Source organism: Anopheles moucheti, chromosome 2 (genome assembly GCF_943734755.1).
Source record: "Anopheles moucheti chromosome 2, idAnoMoucSN_F20_07, whole genome shotgun sequence".
NCBI classification, from domain to species: Eukaryota; Metazoa; Arthropoda; class Insecta; order Diptera; family Culicidae; genus Anopheles; species Anopheles moucheti.
In genome coordinates, this window is record NC_069140.1 from 62,924,026 (window position 1) to 62,949,494 (window position 25,469).

The 25,469-nt window shown below is 39.0% G+C and overlaps 3 protein-coding genes across 3 annotated transcripts; 1 reads left to right on the top strand and 2 right to left on the bottom strand.

Annotated features, from left to right (window-relative positions):
• Window positions 1-334: 334 nt before the first annotated feature.
• Window positions 335-2,502, bottom strand: LOC128297060 (rab proteins geranylgeranyltransferase component A). Its single transcript, XM_053032616.1, has 3 exons — window positions 2,351-2,502; window positions 1,102-2,271; window positions 335-1,027 (listed from the first exon to the last, which is right to left on the bottom strand). Exons 1-3 carry the CDS (start codon window positions 2,397-2,399, stop codon window positions 486-488), a joined length of 1,761 nt encoding a protein of 586 aa, XP_052888576.1. The 5' UTR covers window positions 2,400-2,502; the 3' UTR covers window positions 335-485.
• A 436-nt stretch (window positions 2,503-2,938) lies between these two features.
• Window positions 2,939-6,802, bottom strand: LOC128306139 (valine--tRNA ligase). The gene is made up of 4 exons (XM_053043728.1): window positions 6,507-6,802; window positions 6,088-6,255; window positions 4,083-6,026; window positions 2,939-3,999 (listed from the first exon to the last, which is right to left on the bottom strand). Exons 1-4 carry the CDS (start codon window positions 6,675-6,677, stop codon window positions 3,145-3,147), a joined length of 3,138 nt encoding a protein of 1,045 aa, XP_052899688.1. The 5' UTR covers window positions 6,678-6,802; the 3' UTR covers window positions 2,939-3,144.
• A 3,982-nt stretch (window positions 6,803-10,784) lies between these two features.
• On the top strand, window positions 10,785-14,006 carry LOC128305472 (pyruvate dehydrogenase E1 component subunit beta, mitochondrial). The gene is made up of 6 exons (XM_053042943.1): window positions 10,785-11,112; window positions 11,444-11,605; window positions 11,676-11,862; window positions 11,940-12,284; window positions 12,359-12,439; window positions 12,515-14,006. The coding sequence occupies exons 1-6, from the start codon at window positions 10,930-10,932 to the stop codon at window positions 12,616-12,618; spliced, it is 1,062 nt and encodes a 353-aa protein (XP_052898903.1). The 5' UTR covers window positions 10,785-10,929; the 3' UTR covers window positions 12,619-14,006.
• The last annotated feature ends 11,463 nt before the right edge of the window (window positions 14,007-25,469 follow it).

A 25,469-nucleotide genomic window follows, 5' to 3' on the forward strand; every position in this document is an offset into this window, starting at 1 on the left:
AATTCAAAACGAAAAAGTTCGGTAGATGTTGCAGCGTGTTGCTGAATGCATGTAGCAACCAAAACTTGTTCAGGAAAATTATTATCTGGATGATTGAGTTCTTACGTTATTGGCCCGGACACGGTTCTAGGTAGTGTTTGATATCCTATCAACACTTAAAAAATGACTACCACCTTCAATAAACAAAATGCTTAATAATACATAGTTTTGAAATACGTCGATAATTGGTCGCATAAGTTCACCTTCAATTTTACATAGATCATTTTTTAATTCGCCACTTCATTCACTAAATTAGTTATACAACTAGAAAGTCATAACAAACCGGCAATTTATATTGCATTAAGCATAAATGCTCTCTTTATTTCGAATGTCTGCGCTGGTGCAAAAGCTGTAGGATTTCCTACTGTTCGGTTGTTTATGTAATGTTAAATAATGTGTATAGTTGGCAGTAGTTATTGCACCTTATATATGTAAAAGGTATGTTGCTATTGTTTTTGTTCAATGCACTCTTCCGCTTTATCGACGGTATCTTCCTTCGCTTCCTGGGCTACTGTTGCCTCTGATTCCGTTTCACGACATTCACTAGCATTGTCAACGGGTTGATTATTATCTGTTAAAGAATCTGCTTGTTCCGGCACTGGTTCCTCTTCGCCAATGATAATCTCTTCGGGATCCGGAGCACGTGGAAGGAAATCTTCTTCGGGATAAATTTCACTGAACATTGTTTTCGCTTGCTGAATGCTTTGGTCGTAGTCGAGTTCGTGATAGGGACCACACACCAGCCGAATACCCGCTGGCAACGATACGTGTGCATTTTCATCGCATACAAGGCAACTAGGAATGTTGAAGTATGCTTCATACAGTATGGTTGAAATAGTATTTTCATCTTGCACTTCTTTCTTTTGTTCTTCACTTTTTTCTGCTGTTTCTGATGCTCCCGAGACGTTGCTTAGGATTTGTGCAATATACGGTTTCAGATCCTCAGCAGGATTTTGGGTTACAGCTGTTGTAGTTACATGAATAAGATCTGCAAATATTTTCACGAAGAAAGTTACGAATAATGAAAATGTTAAATTGAACTGCGAGTTTGCTTATACTCACAAATGTTTTTAGGACAGGTTCCACTGGAATGGGACATTTGCAGTACGGTAGCACCGTTCGGGCGGTTGCTCTCAGCCGGAAGCTTAATAATTGCCACACCCCCTCCTCCTGGATTCTGAGATGCACCACCGAAAGGCACATTTGTGAGTATCACTCCCCGTGCCAAATTCCCACACGGCTTTGGTTTTCTACACTCCGTAGGAATGCTCGTTTTGAATATCGCTTGCGAAAGGTAACCTTGTCCCACGACCAAATTTTTGGACGTAATGTTCTGTTTACCACATTTCACAGATTCGTATTTCAGTCCTTCGTTGCTCGTTTCTAGCTGAATACCGTCTATTGCTTTGTTAAGACAGTAGATTCCTCCAAAAACGGCACACAGTCGGCAGAAACATTGGGGTATCTCTCCACAGCCGTACACGGGAAATAGAAACGGGCTGTTTCCATAGTGACCGAGACTCATGAGAAATTTTTTAACAGCAGCCACCCCTTCTCGGCATGGTGTGCGTTCATTACCCATTGCTATTGCGCATAGCACATAGTGGACGAGGTTCGGTGTTAATTTGTGCGTTTGCAAATGTTCGAAAAACGTTTTACCGTCCAGCTCCTCCTTCGCTTCTGCATCTTCTTCGTACGTAGCACAACTCTGCAGGAACTTCATCAGTAACCGTTTTTCAACCACGTTTACGTCTTTACTGGTAAAAACGTCTGACCTGGAGCATGGCACCGTCATTATGCGTCCATCCCATACGGTGGCTACTCTATCTAATGCTCGGAATTCGGCGTATCGACAAATGTTCGAAGAGATCAGAAGATCCACCATTGCACCACGCGCATAAAGCAACTTTGGAGCTAGATCAATATTAAAACGACGATACTCCTGTTCGATTTTTTCTCGGTTCCAACCGTCCACATCACCCTTTTCGGCAAAGTTGTACCAACTTTCTCGACCATTTTGAACAGCCGTAGGTAGTGAATTCAATCGAAGAAAATTGTTGTTGATTGCTTCTGCTTTCGCAGAATCCTTAGAACTAGCAAGCTGAAAACACTTGCGGAAGGTTTCCAAGTTGAACGATGCCCAATAGCCACCGTAATAGTCATTGGTGTCCAAATGCAGAACCGTTTTTCCAACACGACTTGCGGCCGCTGCTATAATAGATTCCGTCAGGCCTGTGGTAAGAAATAATAATAATAATATATTTTGCTCTTGTAACAAGTAGCGATGTGAAAGTTTGGAGCTATGACTCACCTGTTCCAATGACTATTAAATCAAATTCTGTAGGTAAATCGTCCTCCATATTTTTTCCTTTTTAACGTGCTTGAAACGGGGACTTCCACCGCAAGTTCAATCTGTTCCGAAATGGCCAGAATAAAGGAATGCAAATTTATGTTTTGCACGACTTTTCGTCGCAACCGAAGGACAATAGAAATGAAAATGCATACACACGCATTGTCAACAACTTGACGATACTGTCAAATTGGACCAAGAAGGGTTTTTCGCTTTCCTACTCCGAGCAGTGTTGCCAATTTTATCAGCCACATCCCAAACTCAACGATTGTTTATCATGTTCAACAAAGGGGGTTTACCTTCTTGTAAAATGCCTAGAATTTGGAGTCAATGCAATTGAATGAGACATTTTAATTTCACATCATCCTTATTAATTTTACATAAATAAAATATGATCATTGGTTATTCTTAAGACTTCACTAATGGAGTTTGCTGTATTTTTCGTATCTTTTGCAATCGAAATTTTAATTCTAGAATGCACATAATAACTTTATGTTCAGATATGAACAGGGTTTCAATTCTATCACAAAAAAGTATATACATTTAATTCACAACATAATTAGCATGTCTAAATTCTCTATATTGTAATGATATAAACTTTTATTGCCATACGAGAAGCATAACGCTCGTTCCATAAATTAAACCCCCGTTAACAGTTGATTATGCAGGGATGTAAAATAATAAAATTAACATTCGTGGTGTGTATAATGAATCAGTTTGTGGCAGTCTATATCCACCATCATTTGTCTAATCGATTACATCAACTTCAGTGTATCGATAGCGGAAGTCAATCGTTCTATTTCCACCTTCGATTGGTCCAATTTTTCCAAGTTTGCCTTTCGAACATCTTCGGGCACTTTGCTGGCGTAGTTCGGGACGGCCAATGCTTGCTGTAGCTTTGCAATCGTTTGTAACAGAGTTTCTTGCTTTTTCGTCATTTTCTCAATTTCTTTGTCCACCTCGATCAAACCCTTCAGCATGAGGTGCACCACACACTGTCCGGATATGGTCAGGATCGCACAACCAGCAGGAGGCACTGTGCCAAAATGGACCTGGGAAAATGCCATTGTTTCCAGCTCGAGACTGAACCGTTCCAGAGCACTGCGCACGCCTTCGTCACTGCAAATGAAATACGCATCGGTTTTGGTCTTGTTCGGGATATTGTAGTCGCTACGGGCCGAACGAATGTCGCGAGCCGTTTTTTGGACAAATTCGAAACCCTTCTCGATTGATTCATCCTTCCAGGGACTGGTGCTCTGCTCGGGATAAGATGCGACACAGATACTCGCCACAGTGGCATCGTCTGCTCTTGGCAACCGTTGATACAGCTCCTCGGTAATAAACGGCATGAAGGGTGAAAGTAATTTCAGACCGAGATTGAGGCACGTATACAGCGTTCGACGTGCGGCCGCTTTAGCAGATTCATCATTTGTTTGAAAGACGGATTTCAAGCATTCCAGATACACGTCGCACAGATCGTAGAGCCAGAAATTGTAGCATGCATTCGTCGCCTGCGCGAATTCATATTTTTCAAAACCGCGGTTCGAAACGTCAATGCACCCGGCAAGCCGTGAAAGAATCCATTTATCGATATTGCTTTCCGAGCCATCCTGTAATTTTTAATTGGATCGGAATAAAAAAGGGTAAACCATGAACGCATGTACTACAACGGTTTGAAAAAAAGAAAACTCACCAGTGATGTAATGATGTCGTACTTCTCAGTGCCTGAGAAATACATCAGAGCAAACTTTGTAGCGTTCCACAGCTTATTGCAGAAGAAGCGATAGCCTTGGACGCGCTGAATATCCAGATTGATATCTCTTGCTTGCGTCATATACGCGCAGAGCGCAAATCGCAGTGCGTCAGTACCACATTCGGGAATGCCGTTCGGGTAGTCTTGTTTTTGCCCCGCTTTAGCCTTCTCTATTTCTCTCGGATCCAGATTGGAATCATACAGCTGTGAATGCAATCCTTCAAGCGATATGCCCGTTATAACGTCCATGGGATCGATTACGTTACCCAACGATTTGGACATCTTACGACCGTGCGCATCGCGGACCATCGGGTGCAAGAAAACCTCTTTGAAGGGCAGTTTTCCTATCAGTGTCTGACCGAAGAATACCATACGGGCAACCCAAAAGAAGAGAATATCATGCCCCGTTTCCAGCAGTGTGGTAGGATAGAACAACTTCAGATCGTCCGTATTATCAGGCCAGCCAAACACGGAAAAGGGGAATAAACCGGAACTAAACCACGTATCAAGCACGTCTTCATCTTGCTTCATTCTAATGAGCGACTTGTCCACACGCAGCTCGGTCGCCGCTTTGGTAAGAGCTTCTGCCTCGGTGCGGCCAACAAACCATAGATTATCGTCGCTTAAATTTTTCGGTGCCTTAGTAGAATCCTTGAAAACTACCTGATATGCCGGGATTCGGTGCCCCCACCATAGTTGACGCGAAACACACCAATCTCGTATTTCATCCATCCAGTGGTACCAGATTTTCTTGTGCACGTCCGGCGTGATCGTTAGCTCCCCTGTACGCACGGCGTCAGTCGCTTTAGCGGCCATCTCGCTGCACTTGACGTACCACTGTGGTTTGATTAAAGGTTCTACGATGTCCTTCGATCGCGAACAAACAGGCACCACCATTGGATTGTCCTTCGTGTCCCGGTAGAGACCCTTCTCTTGTAGCGCAGTCAAAATAGCCTTACGCGCATCAAACCGTTTCATGCCAGTGAAGGCTCCATAATCGCCCACAATGTTTCCATCGTCAGAGAAAATTGTAATAAACGGAAGATTGTGCCGTTTGCCAACGTCGTAATCGTTTGGATCGTGCGCTGGCGTTATTTTAACTGCACCCGTTCCAAATGCTATTTCCACAAACTCGTCACACACGATGGGAAGTTTACGATCGCAGAATGGATGTTGGACGAATTTTCCGTGTAGATGTTGGTATCGTGCATCTTTTGGATGCACTGCAACGGCTGTATCACCGAGCATTGTTTCAATACGCGTGGTTGCTACCACAATCTCATCACTATTGCTCCCGATGACTTTGTAGGCAAAGGACACAAGCACCCCAAATTCGACCTTCTCTGTATAGCCAGGAATGGATAGCTGCGTGCGTCCGCTCAATTCTACCTTGTCCACTTCGATGTCCGATATGGCAGAACGTAACGTGCAGGACCAGTTCACCAAACGACTGCTACGATAAACCATACCCATCTCATGCATTCTCACAAACGCCTCCGTGACGGCTTTACACAGTTTCGGGTCCATTGTGAAACAGGCACGATCCCAATCGAACGAAGAACCCAATTTTTTCAACTGATGATAGATGCGATCGCCCTTCTCATTGCGCCATTGCCATATCTTGTCGATAAACTTTTCTCGTCCCAAATCATGTCGCGTTTGCTTGTGTTCTCTCCACAGCTTTTTCTCCACAACGACTTGTGTTGCTATGCCGGCGTGATCGCAACCTGGCACCCACAACGTTGTACGGCCCTTCATCCGATGCCAACGAGTAATTGCATCCTCAATAGCATTCGTCAACGCGTGTCCAAGATGCAACGAGCCAGTAACGTTTGGAGGTGGTATTACCATCACAAATTGCCCCTTCGGGTTGTTCAGCTTACGCTAGGAAAATAGAACAAATCAAGCAAGATATTTTGGAAATCATAACCTACAGGATACGTACCCCATATTCAGGCTTGAAAAATCCTTCTTTCTCCCACCAGCCATACCACGCTGCTTCCACATATTGCGGGCTATAGGAATCGGGAAATGGACCGGATAGATCTTTCTTATCCCCCTCCTTTGTAGTTCCACTGTAAATTGCTGCCTCTTTGCTTTCTTTCACTTTTTTCTGTAAATAATAAATATTTCGTAGTTGGACGCATTATTTTGTGGCTAATGCTATTTGATGCTATCCAAAGTCGTAGATGATCCAAGTCATACTGCTTAGCAATACAGATTTCAATTCGTTGCCTTTCACTTTTAATAGACTGTTCCAAATGTTAAACCCCTTACTATTGCCAGTTTGCAACGTGGGAAGGAATATGCAATACTGCAATATATGGTAAATGTGATGCAATCTGTGGAAAAAAAATTACACACCTCAGTTTTAGGCTTCGCAGCTGCATGCTGCTCTTGCTGTTGCTTCTTGTTCAACTTCTCTTGTAATTTTGCCAACTTGGCCGCTTTTTCTGCTTCTTTTTTTAATTGTTTTTCGGTTTTCACCGGTGCTGCGGTAGCACCGTTGTCTTGAGCACCATCCGGATTCGTCATACTAGTATTAAAAAGCGGAACTTTTATACTGAATTGGTAAACTGCGTTGATTGAGGATGTATTTATAATGCACAATTGTACAAAATGTGTAGCAAAACGTATTTTTGTCTCACTGCAGCCTAGTCCTCTCGTGGATCGTGCCGAAAAACAAATGACCTAGCGAGGTAAGCAACCACGCGACAGAAAAATGACACTGATCAGCTCTGAATATTTCCCATGTAACATTTTCCCCAACAAACAATTACACGTAGTGTGCGAGATACACAATTAATACAACTCACAACTATTCACATTTCTCGATTTTGTGGGTACATCGAATTCGAGTGCACTTTCACTAACATTTCCTCTAAAGTTGAAAGATGCAGGGTCGGCACATTTTCTCGTAATTGATTCAGCTTTTTAGCTGCTTCTAGTGTCACAGCTAACCTTTATTCTCAGACCAAACAAATCGATCGGAATTGTTTGAAAATTTAAGCAATAGCGTATCTTCCAATGGACTTCCAATTTTCTGCAGGAGTGCAATTAAACTAAATTATGTAAAAATGTGTTCTGACATATCGTCATTTTTTCTTAACATCTTAACACGATACACGATCTTAATTTGATACACTTTTAACACTGGTCCGAATACCGGAAGCGGCTTTTCTCAAGGACACGGAAGGCAGAAGAGTGTTATTTAGCTATCCGGCAACCGTCGAGTCCTGGTAATATCGCAAGGATAATCAGCGTTTCATTCTACACGGCAATTGCTGAATTTTGACCGGTGGATTTGTATGGAATGACAGCATAGTTTTGCGCCCTCACAACAATGACGAAAAATCCGTCCGATCGATTGCAGAAATGCAACATAAAATTACTTATTTGAATACTTTTGGACAATAAAAACTGACCGCGGTACCGTGGAAAACGCGTATAACTCGTATGCCACCTCGCAACGTTCGGCTGTCAAGTCTCCGCGGCAGGCTGTCAATCTCCGCGGTTGTGAACGGTTCCGCAGACTTGTCCATCTTGAACAAAGCCACGTTTCCGCGCCTGTTTGACAGTCTGCCGCGGAGAATGACAGCCTGCCGCGGAGATTTGGCAGGCGTCCGCGGCGAAGTGGCATACAAGTTATACGCGTTTTCCGCGGTACCGCGGAAAACGCGGTCCATGTGGAGACGGCCTTAGCATTTTCATGAAAATCTCATTTCAAACACTAAATTGGATATGCAAAACTACATACGATAGTTTTTGAACAGATATTACATCAATTTCAATCATAAGGAGGAGAATTTACGCGTGTTTTTATATTTTTTTGCGAAACAGCTGCACTAAGACGCTGAAGGCTGAAGCTGATACCCTATTGCCCTTATTAGACGAGGGATTTTCGGTTGTCGTCCCTCTGTCAAACTGCGTCCGTGTGGGGGGTTTGACACATAAATGCCGTCCTCTCGTGTAATAACGCTAGCTTCTGCAAACATGGTTTCGTCTGTCACTGGCGAATAATTTCATATTTAAATTTTTCGTTTTTCGTGGGTGGAATGAAGTTTTTAAATGTAATTTGTTATTCGTTTGTTATTCTTATTTTTAAGTTGCTATAATAACCCAAAAATGTATAGTACATTCAACCCAATTGACAACTGGTCTAAAATAAACGCTATAATTGAAGAAAAAAATGCTCAACTCTGCTTGAGCCATACTTGAATCGCTCGAAACTGAATGTGTATGCGTGACCAACGACTTTTCGAAGCGTGAAATGTGGTTGTGTGTGTAATCGTCCGTGTAGCGACACGGCAACCATGATGACGATTCATCTTTGTTTACATTTTCTATCGGCGTACTGTCACAATTTCATAATTCGTCTGAGTTTGGTCGGGTGTTTGGAATTCTACCAGCAAAAAAAACGAATCAAATCTATCGAAATGTCTTCGCTGCCGTTGAAGAGAAGCCGCGTTGAAGAGAATCGGGCCAACAAGAAGCTGACGGAGATATTTTCTGAGCACCATCGCGAAGAAAGTCTGGATGCGGAAGTTCCGGGAATGAGCCGGATGGTGCCTCAACATAGCGGTAAGTTTTTGCTTAACTATTTAGCTAGAGTGGACACTTGGATTGTGTGGTGTAATAATAATGGTGTGTGAAATTCAGTGCAGTGACGAAATAGTGATAGAATTCTCCTTCTTTGTATTCGTATGTGTTGTGAAATTACACCCGGAGGTCCCCAGGTTCCGGTCAGCCGGTGATTGAGCAGGAAGACAAGCTGTCGATGGTGCTGCAGCGATTCTGGATGGTTATATGAAGATGTTATACGATTATGTATTACGATTATGTTATATGAAGAAGATATATTTGATGATGTTTGATGCTGGTTCTGGATTGGATGGATTTTTAACTACAGGTGTTAGTTGATAAATTTTGTTTAGTTTTTGCGGGTTTTGGATAACCTTTTTTCTTTTTTATTTCAGAATTATGAGCTGCCGGTGGTGATGTTGTTTGCTGCGGAAATCTATTCGCAGTTAATCGGACTGGAATGATGCTGGATTGTGCTGTTCTGGAAGTTGCTGGCTTGGAGATTTTAGCTGAAGTTTCCATCAAAGCTGTAAAGATAAATGTTAGTTAATACGGTATCTTAGTTATCATAAACAATAGATTAAATTTACCATTATTTTTTACAGGAATGAAGGCTGACGGTTCTGCAGTAGCTTTGGTACTGACGATACTGGCGGACAGGATTTAATCGTCAACTGTGCCAACCTAGCCGCCAACGCAAGAAGCGAACAATCCGGTGCCTGAGATACCGATTCCCGGGACATTTTTCCTACAAGCGAAAGAGAGTAGGTTAAAAATCACTTTCATGTTGTTAATTCACCATAATTTTACATACCTTTATGTTTTCCTTTCAGCAAAATGCTCGAACAAAATGGATACGATGATATCCCAACGAATAACAACTGGTTTTAGTAATAAAATGTAAAATATCACAAAGCGGTTTTTTTTGTTTATTTTACGATTTGTATTTGCGCTGTCAATGCGCCTTTGGCTTTTGACAGCTTGGATGACAATGGTAGCGCTAGAAGAACTGCATGAAAGCAAGCGTCGAACTGGTATAAACGTGCCTTAAACGTCTGCGATTTAAGGCACGTTTAAGGCGCCACTTTAAGGCACCGAACGCTCGAAAAACGCCTCAATTCTGCTATAAAATGTCAGTTGGGAATTAAGATATATGCTTAGCATAGGCTGCAGTTTGAAACCGCAAACACTGATAAGAACTCCCGCTGATCAAAAATCGCAACGTTGCACTCAGACGCTCGTGTGGTGTGATGGCTGGTCTCATTACCGTGTCCTCCTTTATTATTAGCGGTGTCACTTTCTGCAACAGGAGCAAGTAGGAGTCCTCGTCCATTCTGGCAAAATTAAGCCAGTCGGTAGGCTCCAGTCGCAACTCTGTCATCATGTTTGTGTGTGATAACATGTTCCGCTTCAAAAACGTTCATTTGCACCATTTTTCGCGTTTCTTCGGCATCGGTTGGAAGGCAAATAATGCCGCTACAGCCAGCAAAACGTCCTCTTCGATATCCATGCTATATGCGATAGAAAAGCTCACTCAAAGGAAAACAACGCGAATGTAAACAAACCGCCACTTTGACAGATAGACGACTGTCCGAAGCAAATCGGAACCGAGCGTGCTCAATTCCGATTTTCGGACCGTCGTTTATCTGTCAGACACGCGATCGGCAAAAATGACAGATAGACGACAACCGAAAATCCCTCGTCTAATAAGGGCATATCTATTGTAGAATTACTGGAATTTTATTCTATAATTAGGAACATTACGTAGTTTTCTCTTTCTTGTGCAAAAAAGTTTACTGACCACCAGAAGACGCTCGCGCCGTCATATGAATAGTTTCTTCTAAATACGGTGGTTTAACTTCGTGAACGTACAATGTTGCAACCGTCGTTGGTCCGACGTTTAAAAAATGTCATTTGGGCGATAGGCATGTCGGATTCAATTCGGAAATTTATATATGAACCTTGAGTGAAAACGTCAAAAGTGACGACAATTCGGAACACTTTACGGTGTGGTTGTGTGTGTGCGGAAAAATTGCACATCTGTGTTCAGTGTGTGGTAATTCGTAAGTCAAAAACCGAATCGCGTAGTAAAACCGCTACGAACGACTGATCTTTTCCGGTAATCGGGCATTTCTGTGTTGTTCCCATCTTCGATCAAGTAGCGCAGTAAAAAGCTGCGTTGTTTGAATTGTTATTCGATATTGCCATGATGCTTGCTTCCGCCGTACGCAATTTGTCCCGTCGGTCATTCTCGACCTCTAAGGCGGTCTCAGCCCAACAATTGACCGTCCGCGATGCCCTTAACGCAGCGCTTGATGAAGAAATGGAAAGAGACGAGAAGGTGTTTCTGCTCGGTGAGGAAGTGGCCCAGTATGATGGTGCATACAAGGTAAGAAATCGTGGCAGAACGAACCATTTGTTGGTCTCTCTAAGATAAAAGAACGATTACGTAAACATATCTCTAGTGACAATCCTGTGTGTAGTGGTTGCAAAAAGAGAAGAAACAACAGCTGAAGTTTGAGGGCAAAGAAGGGTCATGGTCTTCATGCTACGCGCAAAACAAATAAAAATAATATATGAACACAAGGAAAGGTTATCTAATCCATCAAAGCAACTAGCTTTGAGGCAAGCATTTCGCAGTGCAGTGCATGGATGCAAGAGTGATAGAGTGAACGTCATGGATTCGAGATGCGTGTTTGTTTACATTCTGATCTTGGCAGGTTTCCCGAGGACTGTGGAAGAAATATGGCGATAAGCGAGTGATCGATACTCCCATCACGGAAATGGGTTTCGCCGGTATCGCAGTAGGTGCGGCAATGGCTGGACTGCGCCCGGTTTGCGAATTCATGACATTCAACTTTTCGATGCAGGCCATCGATCAGGTATGAGCGGTTCAAGTATAAAAAACAAAAATGGATCATAATCATAACTGTATTTACGAATTCTTTGAAGGTTATCAATTCAGCCGCTAAAACGTTCTATATGTCTGCCGGTACAGTTAATGTCCCGATAGTATTTCGGGGTCCCAATGGTGCTGCGGCAGGTGTTGCAGCACAACATTCTCAATGTTTTGGGGCCTGGTATTCGCATTGTCCCGGTTTGAAGGTGGTATCGCCGTACGATAGCGAAGATGCGAAAGGTAAAATTATCAAACTATCTTTCTATCGCCAATGCACATGATTACACGCGTTAAATATGTATCACTATTTCCTTCAGGGTTGTTGAAGGCAGCCATCCGCGACCCAGATCCGGTAGTAGTGTTGGAAAACGAAATGGTATACGGCGTTAGTTATCCCGTGTCGGATCAAGTTTTAGACAAGAACTTTGTGCTACCTATCGGCAAGGCAAAGATTATGCGCCCTGGCAAGCACATCACTATAGTAGCACATTCAAAGTCCGTCGAAACCGCGCTTCAAGCGGCTAACGAACTGGCGGGCAAAGGTATCGAAGCAGAAGTCATCAACCTGCGATCACTTCGTCCATTGGACTCGGAAACAATTTTCAAGTCCGTACAAAAGACTCACCATCTCGTGACGGTGGAGCAGGGATGGCCTCAGAGCGGTAAGTGTTTCTCATCCCGCCGATACAATTGTTGTGTTTCACTTTTTCTAACTGTAATATCGTCCTTTTTACAGGCATTGGTTCTGAAATTTGTGCACGCATCATGGAACACGAAACATTCTTCCATCTGGATGCTCCGATTTGGCGCGTGACTGGTAAGTTGATTCATTCACTGACAGAGTAATTATCGTCGATACCACTCTTCTTAATTTCTTTAATTTTCTTTCCAGGGGTTGATGTTCCAATGCCCTACGCTAAGACTCTAGAAGCAGCTGCGCTTCCACAAGTACCTGATGTTGTCACTGCCGTTAATAAGGTGCTAGGTGTGAAGTAAATCTCAGTCCTATCCAATCTAATCTTTGCGGTTTAGAACATGCAAAAAAACAAGATTATTGCCCATACAAGATTTCGGTAATGCGAGGCATATTAAAGTGCAGTTGGGATTAGATAATGTTAACCGAGGTATAAACAACTCTTATTATTTCCTTTCACTTTTCGCATGTTTCATGAAAATATCAGCTAAATAGGTTTTTTTCTGTTTCGGTTGAAATAATTTGTCGACTTAATATTTGTGTTTTTATTTGGAACTTGAATCTACAGGATGTAGCTACGAAATCTGTGCCTCACATGAGCTTAGTAGCACTATACGTGGCAGAATGTGTATATCATACGAGTCTTGAATACTAAGATCGTAGAATAAGATCTTTGTAGGCAAAGGAAATGCTGTTCAAAAAGCAATCGGAGATAATTTATTGTAATTTCATAGAGATTTTTAATTTCCTTAACTACATCACCTTATGCCAAGGGCATATATTTTAGAACAAATAGGAGCATGCACAGAAATTCTTTTGTCACCGGTTCAACGTTCAACCGGTTCAACCATGCAAACGGTCCATTAAAGCATTCAATACGCAGAGGAACTCGCTTATACGACAGTTAGCGATACGCCACCAGGAAAAGTAAAAGGAAGGAAAGTAACCAGGAAAAGTAACCTGCAGAATGAAAATATTCCCGCAAGAAACAATTGTAAATAAAATAGCCTCGTTTCATCATCAAGCTGTACGATAAACTCAAATATGCAAATCCATAGCGAACAAACTACATAAATAGTACAATGGAAATAAAAACTCTGATCTGCTGTTCGATATGGTGATGAAATGCAATACTGGGACGAATACATCTAGTTGAAGGATATTATGCTCAGGAATAGCCATTGTTTTTCTGAATCATTTTTGTTGCCACACAAACAGTAGTGATGACATGGTTAAAAAATTATGTGAACTGCGACATGAACAACCAATATCTATTTTATCAAGTATTTTAATTAAGAATTTCTTTTTTATCGGCACAACAACCTCAATAGATCTAGGTCTGCAATTTCTGGTTTTCTTTGACTTTATTTACCGGTAGCCAGTCAGTCCTGGGTACGGAGAACGCGGATCGCATTAGAAGTTGCTACTCAGGAACAAAATGGGCAGAGTCGTATATGCTTTAGTGGTCTCGTTGAACGTACCAACATCGATTACAATATAAAAATGGAAAAGGGGAATCGATAATGCATTGGTAGTAACATCAGTCTTCACACGACAGGACCGGTTCAAAATCTTCCCATCCGGACCAATCACCCATAGGACTGACTATCCGCCTGCATGGTAAAGTAAGTCTAGTAATTTTGGACATTTTTTAGGATGTATAAAATGTATTATATTAAAAATAATTTAAAAGCAGACTTATAATTCTAGTACTTGTCCCAGCGGATATGAAACTCGATTTTGGTAGAAGGATTAATACTGTTTCATCTATAATACAAGAACAAAGTATTCGAAAAGTGCCGGTAAATTATTTGAAGAATATTTGTTGAAATTTTCAAGTTAATAACTTCAGAGGGGTTTCACTGAATTTTTATTACCGATTTGCGTACCGTTGTTTTAAGACAAACGCGTTTGAATATCGATCGCGTCTCCGTATGACGATGCATCAACTCTTGTTTAAAGTTGTTTAAAATAAATCGATACACCCTGAACGATTGTAAAATATTAAAAAAATGGATTTTTAAGTAATACTCTTACAATCAGTGGAAGAATATAGAAGGGTTTAGATAAGTGATTTCAAAACCTTGATCATACATTATTTACAGAAACAGTACTTTCAAGAAACTTTGTCGAAAAACTCAATATGATTCACTGCCATTTTAAAAATCCAAGTTGAATCCGATCTTAATGATCACGGTGTTTATCTCTTCTGCAATCTCTAACAAACGTTACATTGAAATATTTACTTTGAATAAGTGAAATAATAGGTTCAAAGTATTATCTTTTAATTTACTTATAGCAATAAAGTCAAATCAAAAAAAAAAATCGGAACATACCATTTGTTTGAGTCATTTTTTTCTATAACCATCATGTGAAAAACCACTGAACAATGTTGGAGAGAAACTGCATATCAAAAGCAAAATATCGTTGAGTTGGAAGGTTCAATGATGCTCTTACGTTTTTGGAGATTATATTTCTCTTTCAAAATCGACTGTTTTTTGATGGTTTGTTTTATTCCATTCCAACAGGGTAAATTACGCATGGACATAACTTCGCTAGAGTGTGCTGAACACCGTGTCACTTGCCATGTGACTTTCGAGTATGTAGTGTTTTCCAGTCGGTTGCTTTTTAACACTACATTAGCATCATTTGTTATTCGACGGCTTGAATGCAAGAGTGCATCCCGGTGAATTATACAATCAACGCTGCTGTCGCGCATATAACAATTACCAAGAGATGTGTGATCTTTTGGTGGTTGTCGGAAAACAAAATATTAAACACGCTGGTGCGTTGGTACGCAGATACGTCAGCAAAAAACAATTATCATACCTAGATGCACATTATGTTTCATTTTTAAGCTTCTTAATTGCATAAAGATCGATGAGAGTGTTTGTGTTGCATTTGCATGGTTGGGTAATATGATGTTGAGAATATCTAGCTCAGTTTGTTGGAACATTAATTTCATTTGGAAATATTCAGAATCCAAAATATCTGATAAACTAACATAAAATTTTCACAAACAAACATTTGCTTCGAATTTTGCTCAAAAATATATTCTAACGCTTGTCTAATATCATTTTATCATACATTTAATTCAAATAGAATCCGTTAAATGGCACTAAATGCATTCTTGAACTAATATCTAGTATAAGTTATAACAAGCTGGATACCTTACCTAATTATAAATACGACCTTTTAAAAACTAGTATTTTGACGCATTTACGCTGGGATGTAATGGGCTATTCAGGCGGATCCACCTGAGTTAATGAAATAAATACAAGCAATTAGGATGTTGATTGACTTTTCTAATAATTTTCCAGTTTTGTTTTCTTATTTAGCTGCCAGTTGGGTCCCACAATGTTGAACGCTCTACGTTGCGAATCTATTATCTCGTGCTTTTTGCTAAACGCTTCCATTTAACCGCCTTTTTCTGTTTTTGATTACCACACCTTCTTTGTCCTTGTAGATGACTAAAAATTACTTGACTTTTTGGCTCGGTCAGTGTGGTACTTTCTCCTGGCTTTACTCTCACCGACAATATAATGTGCGGCAGCAGAAAAAGGCCATTTTACAACTAATTCATTTGGTCATTTAAATAACGCCTTCGTTGCCCCTAACAGTAATATATATCAGTCTGGTCTATATTTTTGTTTAATTCGAATACTCTTCTAAAACCTATCAGAGCTACGTTTAGTTATTTATCTATTAGATTATACATACAGGTGTCCTTTGCGTGTTCATCTGATCATTTGTTCGTGTAAGTTAGATGTTACCTAAAATATGAAATACATGTTGAGGATGTTTCTTCAACAAACAATATAGTAGCAAGTCTGGCATGTAGAAATTATTAAGAAGTTTATTGCTGGTTTATAGTTTTTTTTATTAGAACTTTACCGATATTGAAAATGTACAACAATAGAGCAAAGCGAAAGGGTACACAGTGTGCTCGAAAGTGAAAAGGTAAAATATTAACATACAAATGAATAAAAACAGCACATGTACGAGTTTTATGGTGAAACGATATTTTTTTCGCTTTCTCTCTCTCTGGCTCTCTTTTCCTCTTCTTATGATGGTAACCAAGGAACGGCATTTGATTGTTTTGCTTTACGAGGGTGAATGGCCGGTAAGGGTCACACGTAAAATTTGCTTTGATGATTCTGCACCGTTTTTAGTTGGTTTTTAAGGGCATTTCTTCGATGATAATGTTGTAAATATTTTGCATCAATGGAATGCCTTTTCATCTATATTTATGATTCTACTGTGCGTTAAAACATTTCGTTAACTTGAAACGAATGAGTGTCTGCTACATCAAACAATTCGTAATCTTAAACGTAATCTAATAATTAACTTTTATCTATTGTGGGAGTTGTGACCTCTAAACACATATACTACAAATATAAATGTTTAATGGAGTATAGACAAATCTTTACATATCTACCATCATTTAACAAGCTATTTGAAGCCTTGTAAAGCTGAACAAGTCTTACATTTACTAATACGACAATTATTTACCTGTGATTCCTTGAGCAGCAGAATTCAATTTAACATTTGATTATAGTGGTTTCAGAATATCCATTTTGAATTTCATTAAACAATTTTAATTAAAATTTAAACGACGCACAGCACATTCGTATTACAGATGAACACATGGACGATGCGAAATATGGCCGATTAATTGTATGGGTAAATTTTTGCAAACATATTGAAACTTTAGAAACGATTCAGTTTGTTTATCTGTTGCACAAGGTTTATGATGTATCGAAAATTTACACGGAACTGGAGTAAAGTGTGGAGCACACTGCGTACTCACCTCAATGTCGTGTTCAAATTGTATCATCAATCTTACCCATCATCTCAGGTTTCAGGAGATAAAGAGTATTATATCTACTCAAAGGGGATTTAATTCGTGTCACGCGAAGGAAATGAAAAGCCATTATTCACATCACGAGGAAGTAATTAAAGACAAGAGAGGCAGCGATTCGACTGTATCCTGCTTGTCATAATTAGGCTTACCAAATATCACCACCCGTTGCTGCACCATGGCAAACAGCACACGTTCGTTGGATGTATTGCTTATGTTATGAGATATATATGTTATTCTATTTTCTAGTAACTCTTCCATTTGCTTAAAACAATTTGTAATACGAAACCACCACACAGTACCTGAGTCACCATTTGCTCGAGTTTACAATGATTGATTGGTGAATAACGTTGAAGCTAATGGTTATCTAACGATTATCTAGCAATTGTAGCACTTTCTAGCATATGGGTTTGCTAATGTGAAGTATGTTCAACATTGTGATTCTGTTGTGATTTTCATTGTGTGGCGAATATCGTACTACGGCACCTTTTAATATATGAATTATAAAAGGAGTATGAAAGATTCCTTCTACAAGCAAATGAATATTTTATCGCTCTAAGTAAGGTTTGGTGTTTTACGACCCATCTTCTCATACGCGAATTCTAGGGATTTGCCTCCGCCGCAAGGGACCTGCTAGGCGGTGTTGTATTAGAGAGCATGATAAATGTGAATAATTCGAGAATTTGTCAACCATTAATCCCCTTTTAGTAGGTGCTAATGGGGTAACAACGAGCAGTAGAAATTTTCCCTCTTTTCACATTTTTGGGTACTGTTTTTAACATCTTTATTTGAAATTCATTGTTCAATTCAAGTTTTATTGTTTTTTTTTCGTTAAAACGGTCAGGCGGTATCGACTAATGAGGTAAAATAACCTCGAGTAACTGAATAGTCTGTTCTTGCTACGGGGAAATGGTCTGGATTGGATTTTACCTCGGTCCTGTTGTGTGGTACCGGTGCCTCTGTCCTCCTGGCCGCGTCTATCATTATTTTACTTCTGATACAATCACGATCATCCAATACAACCGAGCATGCCCGGGGCAAGGAGGAAATGCCTTGTGCCATTTGTAATTTTCTGTTGTGTTGAAAATACGGCATTGCCGTCATTATAGAAATTAAATCAATAAAAATAAACAATCACGATCATCTAAATAAAAAAAAACATAAAAAAAAATTAAACTTGAGATATCTACTTAACTCCTACAAATGTATATTTATAACTATATTTAGCATAATATAAAGAGATTTGGTTAAAAATCCGTCCATACTTTGTGTTGTTCAAAAAATTGAAATGATTTCTCTTGTTTTCACGAGATTTGTGTATTTTACATATTAAATAAAATCTCTGTAAAGGTAGCCGGTCTTCTCTCGAACGGACCGGAATCCCATCCGTTCTAACTAGAAAAAAAACAAAACCTCTGTTGTGCTATTGAAGTAAGTAAACAGGTACACTTACGACGAGTAACTAATTTGAAGCATATAGCATATTTGAAGCATTCAACTATGTATTTTTGAAATACACACTACAGGTAGACATGTTTCACTTTATCTTAAATCACATCTTAGCAAAGTCAAGTGATACCATTTTCTTTGAACCGGTCTCTTTCATCTTTACGCTACGAACATGGTTTTGGTTCACCCAATGTAGAAATAGTTCGATAGTATCTATGCTGAATAAGGTCATGTTGTGCAATGTTGCCTTGCAGCATGTTGACTTAACCTTACAGATAGCCACTCTTTCGGAACATTGGCGGCAAGAGACATTTTTTTTTCAAATGTAAGTATGTTGAAAAGTCGATTTAAAGTTATTCAATCGCAGTTAGCGAAATCGGTTTTTAGTACGAAACGGTTTATATTATTGAATAATGCAAACACAGTGTGCGGATGAGACATATTTGGAAAACGTTTGGTATATTTAATTTGTTGCGGTTTGAAGTTAGTCAAAATTAGGATTCACAACTAAAAAAATAATTGAATATGTGTAAAATATAAACAAATATAATCCCCTACTAAATACAGACATCATCTTGTCCCATGTGGACTCGAGATTACCAATAAATTTTTTTTCAAGTCCAAAAAATTACGGGTCTGTACAGCCTAGTTTGACTCCTGGAAGTGTAGCGTGTTCTGGAACATGTAGTCTCGCTTTACCAATTGTCATGAACAAGAATTTTCTATTTAGAAAGTAGTGCCGTCGTCCGGTTTTTTTTATTTTAGTTCTTAACATTTTTGTTGTTGTTTTCCGTTTTCTTGGTAACAGCAGTCATAATACATCACATGTGCATGAAAGCATACATCATTAGAGGCCTAGAGCGCGTCATTTCTGGATTTCTTCACGTTGATTTCCCCGTAGCTGAATAGTCCCGAATAGCTGCGTACGGTGGGGATTGGTTCCGAGGAGATTTTGAACCTGTACTGTCGTGTGGAGACCAGCGCGGGGTAATGGAGGTTAAAGTTCCAGAGTTTCGGTAAACATAAGGAGCTTTGAAATATCCGCATTGCGTATCAATCCATTGATGCTGTTGCTTACCTGTGCTTGAAGATTAAGCCTTAAATAGAAGACTATATATTAGCCATTGTTCATGAGTTTGGATCTCTGTGTTTTGTATGTTTCGATTTTTGATGTCTCAAAGAACCAAAGGATTCCAATAAGTGTAAATGTAAATAAAAAAAAAGGATTTTTGATGGCTTTCATTCAAAAGCAATTACCTACGCGGAAAAAAGGTAAACTGTTTAACTTTTTCGTTGTGAGAAGTTTTATCAAGTTGACTTAGAGGAGTTGGAGTTTCAATTGAATCAAAAGGTACTAGTAGACTTTTTTAGGGCCGGTCCATGATAATAAAATGAAAGAACAAAGCTATCCATAATAAGGCAGTTACAAACAGAAGAAAAAAAAATTTTCTTTAACTCTTGCTCATAAAACGAATGAACATTTCTTATGCCATTCATACCCTGGTTTTTTAGGGAAGCGGAATGAGGGGAAAGTACGGGTGCTTTAGTAGGTTAACACAGTAACAAGAAAAATGGTTTTCTTATAATTAATTTTTGGTAGTCTTGCATCTTACTCTGCATGGCAAATAAGCATAGCCAGTAGAACGAGCAATGCATAAAAAGCGTTTAAAGTAAATATTTGCATGGTTTGAAAGGCTAGCGCGCTCGGTCGGTTGGTAACACACCAACAACAACGGCTTTGCAACTAAGAAGAGAATGATGAATATTAGCACGAGTTCTGTTTTTTGTCCTCTACTTTAACGGATAAAAAGGTAGAATTAAAGGTTCGAAAGATAATCATACGACTTGCACTTTAAATGTTTCACGTGTTGGCTAAGAAGTTGGTACAATCGTTTCTTGTTGGTTTGATTTTTTAAAAATACTTTGATAAAAGATAGATAAATCAACAATAGACATAATGTTAACAAAATAAACAAATAATTCAATACTGACAAGTTTGTTATTAGCTATGCAAATGCTTTGCAAATAAAAAGAAGTAGTAATATCTGAATTGAAATAGAAGTAATTTTACATATTCCAGATCAAGCACCAGTCTTGTCGTGGTGGTGTATTGGTAGCGGCCGCGGTCTTTACGACAGGACCGATCGAAAATCCTATCCGGAGTAATCTCCACCGAATGCAGGAGTCCAGCTATGGGTAAATAAAGTCAAAGAAAGGCAAAAATGGAAGGCCCTAGACCTCTGAGTTTTTTTTCCGATAAAGAAGAATAACACTAGTCATTGTTTTTTTTAATAAGAAGCATTTAAAGATTTTTTTAAACTATACAAATTTAACGAACAACTTTAACCGCGTATATAAAAGCTACAATTATGAGAAGCAAACCGTCTGGGATATATTCATATTGTTCAAGCCTTCAACTTCAGGCTAAGTTCAACATAGTTCAACTATTTGATTCGACCAGTTGAACAAAATTTGTTAACTATCAAAATTGAAATGAAATAGCCGCAACAATTTGGTTGACCCTAATTTCGATTTATCGCTTTACGGCAGAACGATAAATATTGCCAAATCTTTTCGTAACGGTTCGATAGTAAAAATGTGTGGAGGTCTCATACTGGCTATTCAGTTAAAATTGCACTAGAAGAGACAATTTGCTCAGAACGATTACCGGATGCGTTACTATTACTATTACTAGGATGCGCACACACCAGATATGCTTAAACTATTGAAGACAACGATATGGCTCGTCTTGGAGTATGGTTATATATGCTTCGATTGGGCAGCCAAGTCGTGTTTTTCGCGACAAGAACGGATTCTGTATCGTAGTTCGAGAATCGCATTGGATATGAAATCGATTTCGTGTGTTGAAGGAGTCTTCTGGTTTGCAGGAGTTTATGGAGCCCGTAGTAGGTACAATCGTACCCTGAACAATGTGCCTTCGGATTTCGCTGCTTACGTTCTTGTCCGAAGTTACGATCGTACCAAGGAAGTCAAGGCCGTCAACTGATATTTCCGAGCCAGGATCTATCACGGTCCGAGCCCCCGGCAAGAAGGTACTTTATTTTCGTTCATTACGGTATACTACAGTAAGCCTTGGTTCTCTGGTACCTCTGGTGATCGAGCGTGCATTCGAATGATGTCTAGACTTAGGTCAAATCATTTCGGATTGGGCGCACATCTCCAGCGTATAGGACAGGTCGACACATATGTGTCACGTTGTCGATCATCTTTTACGGTCCTCTATGGAATATGAGGCTGCAAACCTCTCGTTGCTGGATGCAGTTCGAAGTATTGGAAGATCTCCTGTATGCATTGTATTAGTACAATTCCCTTGTATAATTCTATTTAATTCTTGTATTATAATTGTACATTTCGGAATGGGCTGACCTGCTGGGCAGCTCAGTTGTAGCCTATCTCAGGGTAATTTTGGAATTTTGCCGAGCTAATGGTTTTTCTGTGCAACTTCGTCTTCTCTATGTTTGTCTTTGTGCTGTATGTTGTATCTCGCTTGTATTTATGAATAATACATGTTTGAATGAATGAAAGTATGAATGAGTTTGATACGTGCAAGTTGTAGGTACGGTAAAAGCAAAGTCGACCGCTGTAGAATCACTAGAAAGATTTACCTAAATCTGGTCGAAGAAGGAAAAGTTGAAATGAAATAAAAAACGAGTTAACGTTTCCTGTATGCTCGGCTCAAGTAGTTTTGATAATGTTACTGTTACTAGGAGATGATTATTACAAATCTTAATTCATCATCATTGTACTCAAATGTATCATGCCGCAACGAATTGGACAATGAACAGCTGTAGCTTTTACCTAAATGATTGATTTCACCTAATATATCAATTTTTATTAATATTGTAAGCCTGTGATTACCTATTTAGTTATGGAGACATGGCTACAAGGACAGAGAATGCCTAACGTAAGGTGGAGTGATGTCGTTGATTCGTCCACCAGAAGACCGGGATTTTGCATTGGATGATAACTAACAACTAGCTAACTCGATGATAATTAAAAAAAAACATTTCTAAATGCATGCCTGCAAATCTAGATACGAGAATGTAGAAGAGAAACTGTCTGAAATCCTTTCTTTCTTATCAAAATTGTCTTTTCTTAAGCATAAAGCTAAGTTAATTACATAAGTTCATTGTAAAGACGTTTCGGCTAATAATATACAATGTTTAATAATAGTAATAAAACATTTACAATAACACACTGGAAAAAGGATAAATCGGTAGCTTTGATGTATTACGAAAGTAAGAAGTCACCTGAACTTGATGCAGGTTGTTCACGTAAAGATAGAAGAAAAGAAAGAATTCGCGTGGATGAATATTTTTAATAAATAATTGGCACGATTATTAACTAAGCACGATTTAGCGTTAACCCCCAGTACATTTATCGTACGTAAGCAGAAGAACACCAACCATTTAAAATGTTCTACTTTACTTAAAGAATCTGCTGAAACTGCTGATTAGAGTTGGTACCGAAATATATTTTCTTAGAGATACAAACGATCTTCTCAATACTATATCAATATAATAATTGATGCTAATATTTTATATACTATTGTTACATGAAATAAATTGTGCATTGTGTTAGTATATTACATTTACAAAAGAGTTCTTGTATTAAGCTTTCCTCATCTGCAATGACTGCGTGAAAAACGATGTAAATATTTCTAAACGCTACGATTTTTTATCCTTCTCATTTATTGCAGGCTGCATCTACACTGCGTTACACCCGTTGGCGTTTTATTTTTCAAATCTTTTATTGCTTCGTACAGGCACACGCAACCTGAAATGCAGCACTTGCTTGAAATGAGCGATCTTATCAGAGTTTTTTTTTATACAGCGGAAAATGTACTTGAAATCAATTCTTCATTCAGGAAGGATGAACATTTCCAGCCTCATCACGATGTTGTTGATAGCACTCATGTGTTCATCATCTACTCTTCTACACTTTTTCTCCGTTCTTATGGTGCCATGTTGCGGTTTTGTGATAACGAGAGCTTCCGATGATTCCATAACACAGCGAGATGCTCCTGTGAGCATAAACATCATACATATTTACGTACCTTTAGAAAGGAAAATCATTTTCGCATGCTAAGGCAAACCGCATTAAACGCTGTGTACGTTTGCAAGGCATGAAGAGCAATGAGTAACGATTAAAATTGTACTCGACGATGCTCGAGTAGAAGCATCACGTGAAATGTTTACATCCCTAGCTAGCAGTTTCGCACGTGTGAAGCGGCGCTGGATTTGGCCTGCTTCCTGCACGCCTTGTGTGTGGGTGAGTTGTGTGTTGTATGTTGTGTGCGCTTGTTTAGAAAACGGCAAAAACTTAATTTATACTGGATAGCTTTTTGTTGAATATTACTCGGTTTTGTGGGATTCTTTCGGGTTTTCGTTAAATACAGAGTTAATGAGATTCTTGACGTGCTAGTCAGTACTGGATAGGACGATGAACGTGAATTGATATTGGCAGGATCGTTTTTTAAACAAATTTCGTTAACATCTATTATAACTTCATTTTGATTATGCGTTCCGGAAACCGGAACAGAAATTTTAAATAAATAAATATAGTTTGTATGCTGTATTCTGTACAACTGTGTGTTTTTTCTGCTAGGTTGAACCGATTTATGTGACAAAAGTATTTAGGGGTCAATTATTGCTGAAGTGTTGTAGTCTAACTTGTCTAACTAAGGCTTTTCTTTACAAATGATTAAAACAATTAAATAATTTACAATTTTAGGTGTTGCTTCATTGTACTGGACGATTCTAAGCAAATTTGCCGTTTTGTTTTCAGAAGATAATTTAATTTATATCTTTCTGAGGTACATGAAAAAAGGAGTGCAGTTAAACAACAATAAACTGCAAAAATTACTTTAAATTGTGATAACAACAACTTTAAAGCTTAATTTTTTATAATTCACCAAAATCATTGTCAACCGGATTTAGTCTATAGATAGTTGAACAGATGTTGAAGTAGGTTGGTTAAATACCACATAATCACTTATACGTTTTGTGCATTATGGGGTATTCAATTGGACTAAACGGATTACGTTAAGTTAGAGCAATTACGAAATATTTTAGTTCCAATTTTCAATCGTAACATAGATTTGCAGAATAGAACTTTTGTCCATATCTTAATTTTACCTTTCAACTTCAAAAACTGACTGCATAGCTATGCTATGAAAATAGCATAGGAATAACACGCATACACAGTGCAAAGTGGTTGAAATACCAGGAAATAATGCAATTGTAATATTGGTGTATTGTATTTGATATTTTATGAATCTCTCACAAGAACATTTTTTTACAAATTACAATATTTGTTGAATTTGATAAGGTGTCCTGCGTTGTCATACTATTACTTTCCTATACGATAATACGATAATACGATTGCACCGTTTAAAATGAAGGTTGTTCGGATTAGGACTTTGATGTAGTAAAAAACCGCCTCCTAGAAGCCCTAATGGACATGCCACATTCATTGATGGCATTAGCTTTGGAGACAAATCCCATCTGTACTGCCATCCCATAAACAGTGCGTACTTACGCCATTCTTCTAGAGCAGCGTCGTTTTGGATGAGTTAGGACTAGCGTTCATAAAAAAGAACGAGAACTGCGAACTGAATGCGTTGAATACCTATTTCAACTTATCGTAACAGTAAACCAACCCCTAATAAAGAGAGGATTCAAGTATTTTACCATGTTGTTCTACCACCATGCCAGGAATATAAAAGGAAAAAATGGTGATGACTTTGGAGCGTCCATCAATGCGTGTTGACTGATGCAAATTTGTACGCAACGTAATCTTGTAGCAATCTTGTGATAAACC